Genomic DNA, 18,280 nt, shown 5'->3' with positions numbered 1-18,280 from the left:
GTATGGACTGGGGGAAAAATGGAATCTGTGTTTGTAGCATACTTTCAGACCAACCCATTATGCTATGACAACAGCCAGCTGGGAATGTGTATTATGGGTGGTAAAACATACTGGGTAGGGAAGAACCTGAAATATGAAACTGAAACCTCCCTCAAAGGTGAACTGGTTATCTTGGACCTTTTAGAGGGTCAGGATGACCGAGTTTGCTTGCAATATGACTGAATATTCTGCTTTTCAAGGGACAAAGAGGGAGTGGATCCGGAGAGCAAAATGAAACAAGTATCACAGGAGCTGAGAAAACAGGAAGCGGAAATGAGAAAAAGAAGGATAGAGCAGGAAAGGCTGAGAACCCTCAGCGAGCAATATGATCAGCTTGAAAGACAATATACCAGTTGGGGTTTACCTGCCTCAGATCAAAACCTATTTGTGGATCTGATGCAGGAGATCGCAACAGAGTTGGGCTTATCTAATTGCTGGATCTGCGGGGGACTCAAATCAGCGGAAAAATGGCCTTGGAAAGGTGAGAGTTTAGCCCCAGAGCAACTCCTAAAATGGGATAGTTCCAAAACTTCAAAGGCAATTCAGAGACCTGAGGGTTGGGTCTTGGACAAGAGAGTAATTGGGACGTTCTGCATTGGCAGGGAGGGAAAGGAGTACACCGAAGTAGTGGGATACACTCCGTGTGTGTTCACTCTTACAATAAATTCCTTTAACGAAAGCAGAATGTGGCAGCCAGAAAGCCCTACAGGGCACTGGAGCCGAGGAAAAAGTGACAAGTGTGAATGGAGTGAAAAAATTGGACTTTGCTGGAACAAAGGCTCTGGAGCTAATCCTTACCAATCTGTGGAGGAATTGAGGGGGTTCTGGAATGAACCCGAAAGTACAAAAATCACGTGGAAAGCCCCAGATGGTTTGTATTGGATCTGTGGGAAGAAAGCATATAGCGAGTTGCCTCAGCAATGGAAAGGATCATGCACAATAGGATTAATCAGACCTGTTTTCTTTACCCTACCTTGGTCAGAGCGCAGCTCACTTGGAGCCTCCTTATATGAAACACTGAGCAGGAGGAGAAGGGAGGTAAAAAAGAAGTTCCCTATTTTTGGTGGGGGTCAGACTTGGGGGGAGGAGGAGTGGCCTGCGGAAAGAATAATAGAATATTATGGTCCTGCAACATGGGCCCAGGATGGAAGCTGGGGGTATAGGACCCCGATTTATCTGTTAAACTGATTGATAAGACTGCAGGCAGTGGTGGAGATTGTTTCTAACCACACCTCTGATGCCCTCGAGCTGCTATCTAAACAACACTCCCAGATGAGGGCCTTTGTATATCAGAACAGAATAGCCCTCGACTATTTATTAGCAGAAGAGGGAGGGGTCTGTGGGAAATTTAATGAATCAGAGTGTTGTATAGAGACTGACGACTATGGGGAAACCATCAGAAGCCTAGCAACAGAAATTAAAAGGGTAGCACGTGCTCCGGTACAAAAATGGAACTCCATACTCCAAGCTTCCTGGTGGGATCAGCTGTTCGATGGAGCATGGTGGAAGAAGGTAATATTTTTTATATTGTGTTCACTAGCCGGGATCATATTTCTACCCTGCCTGATACCTTGTTTTATTAGGCTGATACATTCTGTAGTGCAAGGCATGCAAATAGCAGCCATGCCCACAGACCCAGAATGTGCTAGGGGAAAAACTAACCAAGTATCAAAAATAATGAAACTGGGAGAGGAAAACGTACACCATAGAGCAGCAGATGCCTTAGCCAGATTCGAGGAACAGATAAAAGGGGAAGGAGAGGCCTACAGATTGTATCGGGGAATTCCAGAGAAAGATTGGGATAATGAGCCTTAAAGTAACTAAAGGTTGAGAAATGAGATAATTAGTATCAAGCACCAGTAAAAACTAATTGTAGAAGGTACAGAAAGCACAAATTAATATGTTTTTGTAGAAGGGGAGGGATTGTTATATGTGTATATGATAATTCGTGCAAATAAAATTGTCATATATATTTTTATGTACTGTTAAAATATATTCTTATAAGCTTTAAAACTCACAAGCCAGAGACTGCAACATAATGTCAAAACCACCTGGACAAAGGAGGGAGGACTTCATTTACAATAAAATAAGTGTGGCCAGCTCGGAGATGGATCGTCCATCAAGATGATCCAAGGAACGCCCAGGCAATGAATATGTGATAAATATCCAGAGACTGAGTTAACCAGGGCCATCAGAGAGATACATCTCAATGCCAGATTCTGGGAACACGATCACAGGTGTTCATCACTTTCCGGACATGTTTTGTTCAACTTGCCACAGAGAAAGAACTCCTCATGAATATGTGTAGTCCAAAACAGAAGAAAAGGGACTCAGCCTCGGGCAAAAAAAAACGTATAAAAAATCGCTCAGACAGGACAGTCGGTGTGGAGCACAGGGGACCCTCTGCTCCATCGGGCAAGCCTGTGTCTCACCCAGTGCTGACACCTGGGCTCGGCACTGACCTTTTTTTCTTTTTAATAGTGGTTTTTTGTCGTTGCTCTCTAAAATTCTATTTGGACCTTTTTTTAATAAATTTCCTTCAATTAATAAATTGGAGCATTTTTCGTTTATAACAGTGGGGAGCGGCAACCGGTTTTTACTGTGCCTTGATAATCTGTGTCCTGTGGTGGGGGCAACAGTGGCAGTAGGATAACCGGTTTTGTTGTCAGTTTGTGGTTTAAAGGTACCTTGACCATCCATAATTTGAGTGGCTAGCCTGAGTTTTAAAACGCAAAGGGTCCCGTCGTGGGTTGCAGAAAATCCTGATTGCGGCTCCACACGCGCCAGGTGTGTGTGTAGTGTGCACAGATTTGTGTTTTGTGGGTTTGTGGGTCTAGGCTGTGGAAGAATTATTGGTGCACCGTGTGTGTTGTGTTTTGTAAGAGTTTGTGTTGTGATTTGATTTGTGTGATTTGGAGTGTGTTATTAGCCTGTGTGAGTTAAAGGGAGTGAGTGGCATAATCATTAGGGGTGATTTGTTTCTCTGGTAACCGGAGGGGAATCCAGGCTTTGTAGCCTCGGGCCATGCCTTTTACCTCCCTGTAAGACCCCGGAAAGCTTTTGGCGAGTGCATGTTGAAGTTAAGAAAAGACATTTTTGTTTGTTTGTGAGGTTTGCAGGTGTTAGAGTGCGTGGTAATATTTTAAAGTTTTGGTTCTGTAATCCCTAACCACAGAGGAGTAGAGAGAGTGTGGGATCAGGGTTACGCCCCCCCCCTCTTCTTTTTTTTCATAGAGAGATATTTGTGTGGTGGTCCAGCTGAAATCCCTAAGATTTTGGTGAGACCTTGTTAAAACCTTTGGTTGAGTGTGCTCGGGGTCGCTAGGGACCCCTAGATTTTGTGAATTTAAAACTGTTGGTGTTTGGAGTTGGGTTTTCGTGAGGAAAAAAAAAAACCAACAAAAAAACCCCAACCTGTTTTGGTGGCTTTGATTGTGCGCAGAAAGCGGAGAGTCCAGAGCTTGTGTTCAGCTTGGCTGAAGTAGCTGAGAGATTTTTAGTGCTAAGATATGTTTGGCTCTCAGCTACACACTTGCTACGGTGTATGGAAGTTTGATTGCAATTTCTAAAGGTATTCTAATAATAATATATCTAGAGCAAGGCATAACAGAGGACCTGGTCTGATAAGTGATTAATAACCAGCAATTTGAGTGGACTGCCTACTTCGTCTGCCAGGGCACCCCCCTGCCTGCCAAGGACAATCCACCACTTCCAGCCATCAGCGCCAGAGTTTCCACTGTTTGCCCCGGGGTTCTTGGTTCTGTTTTATTATTATTATAATTGCTGTTGTTGTTTGTCTGTCCTGTTATAGTTACTAGTAAAGGACTGTTATTCCTTTCCCCATAGCTCTGACTGAAAAGTGTTTTTTTAATCTTCCAAATTATAATAACATGGAAGGAAGGATTTGAATTCCCCATTCCTAGAGAGGCCTGCCTCTCCCTAGCAGACATCTGTCTTTTCAAACTGGGACAGCAGTTTCCTCTGGATAGTTACACAGGTCAAATTTCAATTCATCAGCCTGCTCACAAATTATTTAGAGAACAAATTCAGTTCAAATTATCATTAAAAAGTGTTCAGAGCAGGAGGCCTTTAAAGGCTTTAACTGTTTTTACAGATGCATCTGGAACATCTCATAAATCAGTAATAACATGGAAAAATCCTCAAACGCAGCAGTGGGAAAAAGATATTGTCGAGGTGGAAGGATCACCTCAAGTAGCTGAGTTGGCTGCAGTTGTCAGAGCTTTTGAAAAGGTTCCTGAACCATTCAATTTGGTCACAGATTCAGCCTATGTAGCAGGTGTAGCATCCAGAGCTGAGCAGGCTGTACTGAGTGAGGTCTCCAATTCTGCACTTTTCAACTTGCTCTCAAAACTAGTAAATCTGGTCTCCCACCAAGAGCAACAATTTTATGTGATGCACATCAGATCACACACCGATTTACCAGGATTCATAGCCAAGGGCAACAGAAGGGCCGATGCTATTGTTGCGCGTGCGGAGATGGCCCCACTCCCAGATATCTTTGGACAAGCCAAAATCAGCCATCAGCTTTTTCACCAGAATGCACCAGGCCTAGTCCGCCAGTTCCACCTAACTCAGGAACAGGCTCGGGCAATTGTGGCAATGTGTCCCTCGTGCCAGCAACACGCACTCCCAGTCCTAAGTGCAGGAACAAACCCCAGGGGATTGAACAGCTGTGAGGTATGGCAGATGGACATGACACACATCATGTCCTTTGGTAGGCAAAAGTATGTCCATGTATCTGTAGACACCTTTTCTGGAGCTGTCTATGCCTCTGCCCACACAGGGGAGAAGTCTAGTGATGCCATGAAACACCTAATACAGGCTTTCTCCTTCCTGGGCATCCCCAAATCAATAAAAAACGGATAACGGACCCACGTACACATCCAAGGAGTTCAGAAGCTTCCTGCAGCAATGGGGAGTAGAGCACAAAACAGGCATCCCCTACTCCCCAACAGGTCAGGCCATCATGGAAAGGAACGACCAAAATCTCAAAAGGGTCCTCAACCAACAACATCAGTCTCTAAAAATAGAAACACCCCAAATCCAGTTGTCCAAAGCCTTGTTCACTCTGAACTTTTTAAATTGCATGTTTGAAAATCTTAACCCACCAATTGTGCACCATTTCAGAGAGAACTGCCAACTGCAGCTGAAGCAAAGCCACCGGTAATGGTAAAGGATCCAGCAACCAGGGAAACAGAGGGTCCTCATGATCTGATCACTTGGGGTCATGGGTATGCCTACGTGTCCACTCCCTCAGGTCCCAAGTGGGTGCCAGCCAAGTGGGTGAAACCTTTCATCCCTAAAAGTGCAAAGCCACCTGCAGAAGCTCCACAAGTGGCCAGTGCTGCCTGGAGGAGGAGAAAGCGCCGCACCTTCTCCTTCTAATTATCATTATTCCTTAACATGTTTTTCTAGACAGTTTTGTTTGCACTAAAGGTCATTTTTCTTCTGCAACTTTAAAGGTACTCAAGGTCCGGACTCTGAGCATCTCCCAGGAACCAAGCCTTCCTCCTTCTTAATTTAATAAGAAAAGGGGAAATGTTGTAATGCATTAATTGGGTTTATATTTCATTGTATTTGTAATGTTTTTTCTATGTATCATGTGATCTGTCCTTGCCCAGCAGTGCCCATCCCCCACACTGAGGTGTAACCTAACCCTGTTCCCCTCCCACATATCCCTGATTGGGTGGTGCCTATGGACCCTGCCTATGGGCCCTGCCCCCTGGGGGAAAAAGCCATGGTGGGGGAGGGGCCGGGACACTCGGGCACCGGCGAGCGATCGGGATAGTCCAGCTAATCAGAGCAGGACTTGAGAATAAAAGCTGTAAAATCCCATCAGAAGCCCAGCGCAGACTCTCTTCTTTGCCATCGGCAGCTGTCTGATCTCGTGGGGGAAACTACAGGTACATATGTGAGGGGACACTAGAAAATTATAAAGATACATGTTTGGACACAGACCAAAGCATTTGCCACTTTGAAACACATTCAGACAATCAAACAACTCTGCTTGTATATATAGGACAAGGTTGTGTCTGTCTCAGGACAGCATGTCCCACCATAATGATAGACAATCTAGTCATGAATGAGACTCAATTTAATTTATGTGTTTGTAACTTTGTTAAAATTGAAGGATGTGATTTTTCTTATTGGGCACCTGTAATATCACATCAGTATATAAAAGCCAACTTAGTTACTGTACAAGAGATAGTGCCTGTGCCCATAGGGATGAATTTGACTTTAGTTGCTCAGTTATTAGAGCATCAAGAATTGAAAGAAATTTTGAGAGAAATTAAAAATGTGGGGAAAAAGACTCTGATCACTATACACCATGACACAGAAACCATCAAAGGGGTTTTAAAACGATTTGAAGAACACTTGTCTTATCATTGGTGGGATGTGCTTTTTGGATGGTCACCCACAGCAACCGGTATACTTAATGCTTTAATTCATCCCATCATTGTGTTGCTCATTTTAGTTAGTATAAGCTTAATTTTGTCCATTGTGATGCTTGTTTGGAATTGGAGGATGCTGCGATGGATGACAGCTTTAACCTTGCTGTCAAAGGCATATGGTTTAGTTCTGAGAGACACTAGGCATGTGTCTTGGGCAGATGAAGAAAAATCCCCATACTGAGTAAAAGAATTTACTCATCCTAAAGAAGAAGTGGGGAATGAGACATAAACTTTAGAGAATTAAGGATTTTTAGAGGGGTTAAGATTTTAGTTAGAGAGAAGCTTTGCTGAAATTAACTAAAGTAGATAGGTAGGCTTTGCTGAAATTAAAAGTTAGTAATTAACTAAGAGAAATTGGGTTTGGGATCACTCTTCCATATTAGAATAACTGATTACTTGTCAACTTTGTTTGGTTAGCTGTGTTTATAATGAAGAATATAGAAACTGATGAATAGCTTTTAGGAACATAAGCCAATTGTAGGCCTCCTCTGCCCAGAAACCCATTGAATGGTCATGAAGACATGAAATAGGAGTCCTACCAAGGGTTCATTTATCACATTTGCATTGAAAAGGTAGAAAGGTCAGAATGAGGAAGACTTCTTTACTTCCTCATTTTGGGGATCCCTCCCCATGAAAAGGACCACCAACCAATTTCAAGGAACAAACTACGCATGCTTAATAGCTTTTTAGCTAATTACCATACGAAGCGGGGAATGGGATGTACCAGGGTTATGAATATGCATTTGTGTTTTGGGTATTCAATACTTTTGTAAATAAAAGGACTCTGTAATCACCTGTAAATTGCGGTGTGAATTTGGGAGCTATCCTGCACACTGTCCGGCGCCGTAATAAACATACACTTTCTAACTTTAAACTGTTAGAGAGTTTTTGTCTGTCTCAGTTGGGTATCGATACTAGATCAGTACCCATATTTTCTTTAATAATTCAGACAGATGCCACAATGCAGCCCATTTCCCAATGTTGTGACATGATAATTTTGACAAATGTTTTACAACTCTGTAAAATCTAAAATCTACATGAGTATATGAAGTTGTGTTTGTGCTCAGAAATCAATTATGGATACAACAATTTCTGGTATTTCAAATGCCTACTATGAACAAGCTACGTCAATTTTCTATCATTGATATGATCTGGTGACTTACCTTGAAAATCTCCTTGTTGGACTTGGGCTGGGACTTGGAGGCAACCCACTGCTGCTCACCAGACTTTGCAAAGATGGTGAGAAACATTGCTAAGAGGAAAAGAGTTAGTGTTATTATAAATACTGTATCACTCCTGTGTGGTAACAATTGATGCTTAACTGCAGAGAAATAAACAACTCAGTATCAAATTCAGCAATCAGTCGCTGGGTATACTGAAACATCACTTTTTGCTACTGAGAAAAAAAAATTAAAATTGGACAGATTCCATTTTCATGCAGATGTATTTCACTGTACTCTGGTTAAACAGACTTGTTTTTTATTAACCACAGCTGAACACACCACAGAAATTCACATCCACAGGAGGAGCAGCTGGTATTTTCTCGTTTGGGGTTTTAGAGGGTTTTATTTACTCTCTAGTTTCTTGTTTGCAGCTGAGGTAGAAAGGAGCAGGTGGCTTAATCTTTTGCTACTAATTTGGTTGAATTTATTTAGCTCTACTTAAGATAAAACCATTATTACCACATTTTGCTCACCTTCCCTATTCCTCGTGTAGGTGAAGGAGCTGGAGAAACTGGAACAAAGTCTACTTGCTTTGGTGATAGTGATTTTTCAAAATCACTGTCATTCTGTAAACAGTACACATAATTAATCTTATGAGCAGGTACCTTAACAAGAAAAGGACTGATTGGTGTGAAATCCCAAAGTTATCCTCCATCATATCAACAATTTTTAGGCAGCCTTTTATGACTTTATGCTTAACAACAGCAACAAAAAAGCCTTAAACATTACATGGAGAGTATCAGAACATGTGAGAAAATTTGAACAGGCAAACATCCATGCAATTTCCTTTTGACACAGCAGCCCAAGGAACCCACATGTACCTTGAACAATTGATAATTCTATGCCTTGTCAGTGTGAAAAATTGCTGATCAAAAGCAGTGCTATACTAACAACTTAACTGTAGCCCAAACTATCAAAGGAAATGTTGACATGAGAGAGTTGCTAGTGTCCTGATACTGATGATAGAAACGCAAATTAAAGCATGAATGCATTACCAGGCTCAAGCTCTCCTCCCATGAGTGGCTCATCTGCATTGCTACTTGCACTTCTCTAAAAGCAGAAAAGAAATTTATTGTCCCGGGCCCACAGATGGCTGCAGAGATTGTTCTGCTTTGCCTTAATGCTCACCTTTCATGAACCGTTTCCCTGTTCAGCAAATTCATTCCTTCTTCCTAAAAGATTAGCACATGAAGTAGTAAGTTAAAAAAACCCCACTTTGTTCCAGCAAATCAGAAAAGCTGTGGTTTCACTTCACTTTGGTATGTGGGAAATTTAATTCAACTCGGTTAAGCAACAATAACTTCAAGTTCTCATCCATGGAAAGGAGTGAGGAGGAGAGGATGAGAAAGAGATGTAGCAGGAGAGACCATCATGTAAGAGGTGCTTATGTGAGCTGGTTGTTTCCCAAGCAGCTTTATTTTCATTACTAACCAAAAGGTAGCTACAAAACGGAATAATGATAGTATGAACCAGAAATTCTGCATATGCCAGAGTGTCTTTATGCAGTCTTGAGTAATATCATTTTACGAGGGGACACTAGTACAGATAAACCTCAAAAACATATCTGGATTCTTACCTTACTCTATGGATTAGTGACTAACTAGACACTTGTCAGCATCTCATTTGCAATACACTGCATTGCACACAATGAATTCAGGAGTCAATGAGGTTTTTTCCTAAAAAAACCCTCCATAAAATATTATTTAAATTGATCAAATATATAAAATTTAACAAAACATTAACACTGAGTACAAATATGACTCAATCTCCTCTTAGGCAGGCACCATTCCTTAAAATTAACTGAATGCTACCCAGTTTGTTCAGTGAATAAGTAGGTTCCCTAATTCAAGAGTAAAAGTTCAACTAAACATCTTCACGATCCTCATCATAAGTAGGAAGTCTAACTTCTTCACCTGTGTGATAATTTGCTCAGATTTGAAAGAGATCAGAAGTGAATCACACAGGTTCTCAGTGAGTATACAGGACGTGGAATTAATTCCAACTAGTGAATCTAATGCTCAAACACAAATTAGGAAATTACACTGTTTGCTTTAATAAATGGATGACACAAACATGACTGCAGAAGCATTTTCCAGAAGATTGAATTATCAAATTTTACTTCAGGTTATAGAGCAGAGCCACAACAGTCCATTCCTTTGCTCTCAGCATATTTCTCATATCTCCCTGCTCACTGCAGGGGGGTTTGACCAGATGGCCTTTAAAAGTGCCTTTCAAACCAAACTAATTTATGATTCTATGATATTTACATATTAATCCTAAGTTTTTTTTATATTGATAAAAAGAGCTGTACAGCTGACCTGAGTGCTTCAGAGTCTATTTAAGCCAGTAAATTATTTACATAATGAAAGCAAGCTGTTATTTTCTTCAGGATTACTGTGCAACTACCTTAAATAACCAAGGTAGGAAGCAGAAGTGCCTTCCACCACTCAGGCACCATACCCTAAAAATGCTGTTTGAAGCATTAAATTGTTTTCTTAACTTTTGACCCTGTAAAAATCAAGCCTATCCATTGAAAACTAGCCAGCTAAAAAAAACAAATTAAAAAAAATTAAGCATCTTCAAGCCAATTTTATAATCATTCTACTCTCAAAAGGTGGAGATACAAAATGAAGGACACACGAGTTTGAGCTTGTTGATTTTAAAGCTGGAGTCAGTCTGCGGTGCTGGCTGGGAGCAGAGCTATTTGAGCCTGCTCAGGTATTCCCCACACTATCCCCCTTCCTGAGTGTTTGCTCTGCTGCCCTTCCCCCTCCATTCATGCTGTGACAGCACAAGTACAGGGATCTGGATAAGAAAATTATACAGATGAAAAATAGCCCAGCCAGAAGAGTACAGACTGTTTTTCAGCCAGAGTGCTTCCTTATCCTCCTCATTTTCTGGCTGCACAAAAGTCTTGTGCCAACACAAGTTAAGGAACGCTTTGTTATTGGCCCCGAATATTTATGCTGGCACTGCCGCCAAAAACTTGGTGAAACTCTACCCTAAGGGTTTACATTAATGGTTTCATTTCTAAAATGTCAATTTTAAGAATCCTCTTTCTGCTCAAATCTTCTCCTTGCTGTAAGATGCATTTTGCTTCATGAAACATGGAACTGGGTCAGGCAGTTTGAAACATCAACTGCAAAAAAACCCAGCCACCTATAAAAAACTCATTTAGAAGAATCTGTGCTTACTTGTTTGATTTGATGAAGACGACTGCTAGGAATACGGACAGGAGATGATGGCACAAACTGCAAAACAAAGTCATACAATTGAAAGTACAGCGGAAGGGAGGGAAAGGTGCCACAGAAATGTTAGTAGTGTTGCCCCAAACTAAAAATAACCTAATTTTAAAAAAACCCATGTCACTTATAACATTCTCAGTATATATATAACCTACATTACTTACTTGCAAGAACATGTTAATATGTATTTCCACATTATACTGCTTTGTAAGCTCACAGATGCTAATTGGTATCAGCCTGGCTTCCATTTCCAGGCAACTAGAACTGATAGCTTTCCCCACAGAATGGAGCTGTTTTTCACTAGCACACTGTCACCCCTAGTATATATGTTGGCATAAATATTTTCCTTTATGTGATTCAGAATATTTATTTTCATTTAAGGGATCCAGAAAGTTCCCCAATAGATCCTTTAAAAATACAAAGCCAAAACAATGCATTGTACAAAAAGGTTCCTGGATTGTTGTCCGCCTATAAATGAGTACTCTGACAGGTGAAAAAAAATGAGCTATTAGAAGGCTAACAAAGAGTTAAACACTTTCTTTATGGTTTCTCAAGAGCTTCACCAATTTGGGTGAAATCAGAGAAGACATGACTAAAAATGGTCTTCTGTTAATGCTGGCAGTTTTGCATCAAGATCTCACTGGAATGCTATGATCTAAAACCGCACACCCAAAACTGAGTAATTTAAAGTGATTATTTTCTCAAAATATAATTTTCTTTCATATATTTCCCATTCCTCACATTGTCAACCCTCAGTTGATTTATGTCACAGCCATTCAGGGATCAAAAATTCTAAACCAAAGCCTTGAATAAAGGTTTAACTTCTCTGTAAGATGACAATCCTTCCAAAAAACAAGGTGTCTTTTTGAAATGGATGTGTTCAGCAAGTAAGGCTTGCATTATTATAAGTGTTTTTATAGTTAATTCATTATAAGGATTCATCTGCTTCACAAAACATTACTAGAGCTCTTCATCATGCCAAAGCTGTAGAACTAACATTGTTAACTGTTACTGCACCATCTTCTAATCAGTCCCACAGAGAATACAAGGACTTTGCTGCCTGACAGGGTAAGTTAACGCAGACTATTAATGCTTCATACATCCAGAACCCTCCACCTAAAAGAACAAACATGAAAACATCACACCCTGCTTTTTGCAAAAGAATTCAAACTATCAGGCTCACACAGAGGATGACTAACATTTGTGCCAGAATTTAGTCATCGTAATATATAATACTAAAGTCTAACAGCTATATCTTGATTTGCTACTTTTAAAGTCCAATTTAGGTCAGCTTTACTATTATACTGGGTTCCCAAAAATCCTGTGCACCTAATAAAAATCCCTCCAAGCTGCACCAGCCAATGCAGACCTTGAGCTGACATTGATTCTCACACAGAGAAAAAGATTTGGACAATAGTGCATTCCTGCCTATTCAGTCTGTCATTACACAGTAGAAATGCATTTGTTCCACTCTATATTCTAATTTTATGACTGTGATCCGCATACTTTAAGGTTTAACATTAATAGAATATGTACAAAAACAGTGGTTTGCAGTATAAAAGAAAAAATATAAAAAGACAATTAAGTGTTCCTCTGCAGGGTCTGATGCACTAATACAGCTCTGAGGATCCTACAACGTTTCCAAGAAATTATCCTTGTTTTGTCAGTGTGTAAAACTCACTTTTGCTGTTTGCATCCTTTAATTCTTGTGAAATGAAACATGCCACTTTCAAAGGATACTTGCTAAACTGAACCCATTTATTAAAATTATGCTACTCAAATCCCCAATGTTTTAAGAGAGCAAAAAGCTTAATAAAAACATTATGAACTATTAGACTATGACAGGGAAGAGAAACACCTTCCCCCTGTGAAAAGTGCATATTATATGGCTCTACGAAAGATATTTACGATATGTATTATGTTGTATTGATTAGTAATGTTGTATTAATATTTTGATAGTATGGTAAATGTTGTCTTGCAGTTAAAATGTAGATTTTATATACCAGCCACAGGAAAACTTAAATCTTTCAGAGAAAAAGAATTTATTACTTCCTTATCAGAAGAGACCAACTTCTCCTGCCTTGCTCAGCCCTGAAGATGCCATAGAGATTAAAGGAAAAAAGTGACACTGACCAGAGAGAATTCTTTTTTTGAATGGAATTTATGCATCATGTATGAAATGTATGAATATTCAACAGGCTATTGCTTTTAAGAGATAATCCTTTGTTAACAGGGGTCCTTCTTTGGAGCTTTTTGCTTGAGAAGGCACCCAGACGTCCGTTACTTTGTTTTTATTGTCTCGTATTGTCCTAACCCTAATTGTTCAATTTTTTTACTCTAATTCTATTTTTATAACCATTTTGTTTACTATTAAACTTTCAAAATTTTAAAACAAGTGATTGGCGTTTTTCACATCCTTGGAGGGAGGTGTATTGTATTGAAGTTTTTTTCTGAAAAAGGGGATTTTTTTTGTGTGTGTGTGTGCATATGTCCTAGGATAACTTTATGATGCTTGTATCCCCAATCGTCTGTTCTGTTTGTGCTGTATATTGAGTTCTGTGCCTTTAAGACTGGTTCTAAGAGCAAGGAGAAGCGCGGAGTTTGTTTTGAGAAAACTGCCTGACTCCTCCACATTCTTCTGCGGACGGGATGTTCAGCGGAGGCTTGGAGAGACAGCAGGACAGAGATTTTTTTTGCTTTTAGTTAGTTTCAGCTAGCTAGGGCAGAGAAGTTCCCTGGACTGTTTTTTTCCCTTTTTCTTGGAACTGTTTAAACCTGCTCTGGACTGAAAACCCAGGGGAGCACTGGGGGCTGCACCTGCGGCCCATCGGGGCCTGGACCTCGGCATTTTCCAGCAGCGCCGGAGAGACTGGGACTGAGGAGAAGCACTGAGAGAGAGCTGAGCTACACCCACGGCAAGAACTTTCTCTATTTGCCATCTCACTTCAGAAGGAGAGGTTTTATTGTTTCATATTATTCATTCTTTATACTTGTATGCACTTCATTTGTTTAGTAAAATAGTTTTTTCCACTTTTCTCCAAGGAGTTTTTTTTTTTTTTTTACTGGACTGGTTGGAGGGAGGGGCCACTGGGGTTTGCTTCCCAGAGGGATCCTATACAGGGGTTTTCTCCCAAATTTGTCCCCAAACCAGGACAGCATAGATAGAAGTAAGTGGTATTTAGGTTGTAAGAGAAAGCGAAAAACAGAGGTGGGGGACGAATAGATAAGATCTTGGAAAATGGGACAGAAAAACAGTAAGTTGAATACAGGGAAGAAAAGAGTGAAAAAAATCACCAATGGAAATACCTCAAGATAGCCCTCTCAGCGTTATGTTAGCTAACTAGGATAAAAACCCTTGTACAAGAAGAAAGGAAAAGATAAAGATGATACAATTTTTCATGATAGAATGGGCAGAGAAGGAAATAAGATCTGACCACGTTTATTGGCCCAGATACGGCTCTTTTGAGAATTAGATTTGTCAGGCTCTAAATGCATTTGTAAATTCAAAAGAACCGTTTAATCCCGAAGAAAGAGAATATGCCACATGTTGGACAGGAGAATTTAGGAGAATAAAAATCTTTAACGTATCAGAAATCCCCGAGATGAAACAAGAAAAGAAAAAGGGGAAAGAAAAGGGAGGGGAACAAGAAGAAAAGAAGGAAAGAGTGGGATCCTTTCAAGGTCTGGCCCCCACCGTTCCCGCTCGTGCTCCCGCCGTTCGCGGCCGAGCCCCCTGTCCCGGGTCCCGCCTCAGCCCCGCTTGCCCCAGTTCCCGTCCCGAGTGCCGCATCGCAGCCCGTAGCAGCTGTGCCGGTCCCCGCATACACCCCAACCCCGGCCCCGCCGGTGAATTTGTCTGCCCCGGCCGCCTCGTGCATGGCCGCCCTAAGGGCTGTGCCGGGGGTCCCTCCTGATGCGTGGTCTAAGACCACCGCCCTGACCGTGCCGGGGGTCCCGTCGGTCCCAGCCGTCCTATCTCCAATCGCTTCCCCCACTGCCCGATCCCCGGCTGCCCTGCCCGTGCCGGCTGCACTGGGCGCCGCCACGGCTGCTTTGTCTCTGCCGGAAGCCGCTGACTCAGCCGCCATTAGCCCTATGCAGGCTGTCCGCGCCCCCGTCTGATATCCCCCAGAACTGCCCCCTCCTCCGGTCCCGGCAGCAAACCCCGCCTACGCTCCGCCCTTGGAGGACCAAGCCTCGGCGCTATGCCCTCCCCTCACCCCCCTTCCTGCCCTGAGCTCTGTTCCCTCGGTAACCACAGCTACTGCTCAGAGAAATGACTTCCCCCTAGAAATGCCTTATCGAATCACTAGAAGTTCACTTAAAAGACAGCCCTCTCTGGATTCTTCCTCAAAAAACGGGAAAAAGACTATAGAGGATAAAAACCAAAAATGGGATAAAGAAATTAGTCTATTTCCACTGAGAGAAGTCCCAATGGGAGGGGGTGGAACAGGGTTTGTAAATGCCCCTTTGACTTCTTCTGAGGTCAGAAATTTTAAAAAAGAAATCAAAGGAATTTTGGAGGATCCCATAGGTACAGCTGAACAATTAGACCAATTTTTAGGTCCGAATATTTATACTTGGGAAGAGATACAGTCTATAATGAAAATAATATTTTCTCAGGAAGAAAGGCAATTAATCAGAGCAGCTGGAATAAAAGTTTGGGGAAAAGAGAACCCACAGGGGCCCCCTGGAAAAAACAAAATGCCAACTGCACCTCCTGAGTGGGGTCAAAATAATGAGGAGGGGAGGAAACACATGAATGAATATCATAATTTAATAATCAAAGGAATAAAAGAGGCAGCACCCCGAGGGCAAAACGCTAAAAAGCTTTTGAGGCACAGCAAGAAAAAGAAGCATCTCCAACTGAATGGTTAGACAGACTTAGGAGAAATATGAAACAATATTCTGGAATAGACCCTGAAACTGATGTGGGAAAAGCTTTGTTAGGGATTAACTTTGTTACTAATGCCTGGCCAGATATTAGAAAAAAAATAGAAAAAATTGAGGATTGGCATAATAAATCATTAGATGACTTATTAAAGGAGGCTCAGAAAGTTTATGTCCGAAGAGATGAAGAGAAAGCTAAACTGAAAGCAAAACTTATGGCAGTCACCATGCGAGAAAACAATTTCCAGAAAAATCAAAACCACACAGGCACTACTTTTAGAGATAAAATTAGTAGAGACAGGGGAAAGGAAAAGAATAGAATCCCAATACAAACCAAGTCTCAGCAGCATTCCAGGAATGTCTGCTTTTACTGTGGGGATGAGGGACATTATAGGAGAAATTGTCCTAAGCAGGTAATAGATCTGAAAATCTTCAAAGAGATGAGCACAGAGAAGGTATAGGGAGGTCAAAGGCTCTATTTTTTAGGGGACAAATACCATCTAGAGCCTGTGATAACTCTAAAAGTGGGTCCCCAAGGAGAAGAATTAGAATTTGTGGTAGATACAGGGGCAGAAAGAACCTGCCTGCTAAATGTACCAAAAGGTTATAATGTGAGTAAAGATACTGCAAAAGTAACAGGGGCAAAAGGAGAAACTTTTACAGTTCCAGTCATTAAAGATGTAGTAATTGAAGGGGAAACTAAAATTTGGGTGGGAGATGTCTTATTGGTCCCAAAGGCAGGTAGCAACTAACTGGGGAGAGACTTACAAGTGAAATTAGGAATAGGGGTTATACCAGAAGATGGGAAAATGACAGCTAAAGTTTTAAAATTAGGCCAAGAGGATGAAGAAAAACTTAACAAGGAAGTTTGGGCTGGGGAAGGAAATAGGGGAGGATTAAATATTGACCCTATAAGTGTTACAATAGAGAGAGAAGATTGTCCCATACGTGTACGTCAATACCCCATATCTTTAGAAGGACGGGAAGGTTTGAAGCCAGTAATAGAAGGACTAATAAAGGACGGGACATTAGAACCTTCCATGTCTCCCCATAATACCCCTATTCTCCCAGTAAAGAAGCCTGATGGGAGTTATAGACTAGTACAAGATTTAAGGGAGGTTAACAAAAGAACTCGATCTCATTACCCAGTGGTACCCAATCCCTGTACACTTCTAAGTAAAGTTCCACCCCAGCATCAGTGGTTTAGTGTAGTGGATCTTAAAGATGCTTTTTGGGCCTATCCACTAGCCAAGGAGAGCCGAAATATCTTTGCCTTTGAATGGGAGGATCCAAAAACTGGAAGAACGCAGCAATTAAGATGGACAAAATTACCGCAGGGGTTCACAGAGTCTCCAAACTTATTTGGGCAAGCTTTAGAAAAAATACTATAAGCTTTCTCCACTCCTCCTAGAATACAAATTATCCAATATGTAGATGACCTTTTACTATCTGGGGAAGATGAAGTTGAAGTTAGAGAAACTACAATAAAACTTTTGAATTTTCTTGGGGAAAAAGGATTAAGGGTATCAAAAGGGAAGCTGCAATTTGTAGAACCAAAGGCAAAATATCTTGGACACTTGATAAGTAAGGGTAGTCAAAGGCTCAATCCAGGGAGAATTGCAGGAATTTTATCCCTTCCACCTCCCTCTTTAAAGAGGGAAATCAGAAAACTACTTGGATTATTGGTATATTGTAGATTATGGATTGAGGGGTACACACAAGCAGTAAAATTTTTGTATGAGAAATTGACAGAGGGAGATAATATAAAATGGACCAAGGAAGATGATGATAAATTAGAAAAATTAAAGTCAAAACTGGCCTCAATACCAGCTTTAAGCTTACCTTCACTAGAAAAACCCTTTCATCTGTATGTGAATGTAGAAAAGGGGGTAGCTCATGGAGTTCTGGTCCAGGAGTGGGGAGGAGTAAAGAGACCAGTAGCTTATTTATCAAAGATGTTGGACCCAGTGAGCCACAGCTGGCCAGTATGTATTCAAGCTATAGCAGCTACTGCAATCCTGGTAGAAGAAAGTTGTAAGCTTGCTTTTGGAGGTAAACTAATTGTGTGCACACCTCATGCGGTTCGAAATGTGTTAAATCAGAAAGCTGAAAAATGGTTGACAGACTCTAGAATGTTAAAATATGAAGCAATCTTGATAGACAGTGATGATCTGACATTAGAAGTAAACAGAAGTTTAAATCCAGCTCAATTCTTATATGGAGAACCAGCAGATAAGCTAATACATAATTGTTTAGAAATTATCCAATACCAAACAAAAGTTTGAGGGGATCTTGAAAAACAAGCCCTTTCAGAAGGGGAAATAATCTATGTAGATGGTTCCTCCAGATGTCTACAAGGAAAAAGAATATCAGGGTATGCAGTAGTTGATGGAAAAAACCATGCAAACTA

General features: G+C 41.1%; 1 protein-coding gene across 3 annotated transcripts in view; it reads right to left on the bottom strand.

Moving 5' to 3' along the window:
• LOC120764849 (P2R1A-PPP2R2A-interacting phosphatase regulator 1-like) overlaps window positions 1-18,280 on the bottom strand; it is a 113,507-nt gene that overhangs the window by 45,900 nt on the left and 49,327 nt on the right. For all 3 annotated transcript variants that reach the window (XM_058423892.1, XM_058423891.1, XM_058423893.1), the window contains exons 3-7: window positions 10,930-10,986; window positions 8,864-8,907; window positions 8,731-8,785; window positions 8,209-8,301; window positions 7,676-7,764 (exon numbers count right to left, since the gene is read on the bottom strand). In XM_058423892.1, the coding sequence (XP_058279875.1) occupies window positions 7,676-7,764; window positions 8,209-8,301; window positions 8,731-8,785; window positions 8,864-8,907; window positions 10,930-10,986 (338 nt within the window). The remainder of the gene's footprint in view (window positions 1-7,675; window positions 7,765-8,208; window positions 8,302-8,730; window positions 8,786-8,863; window positions 8,908-10,929; window positions 10,987-18,280) is intronic.

The sequence above is a fragment of the Hirundo rustica genome, chromosome W (assembly GCF_015227805.2).
Source record: "Hirundo rustica isolate bHirRus1 chromosome W, bHirRus1.pri.v3, whole genome shotgun sequence".
In the NCBI taxonomy this organism is placed as follows: Eukaryota; Metazoa; Chordata; class Aves; order Passeriformes; family Hirundinidae; genus Hirundo; species Hirundo rustica.
The sequence above is the reverse complement of the archived record's forward strand: the minus strand, read 5'-3'. Positions and strand labels throughout refer to the sequence as shown.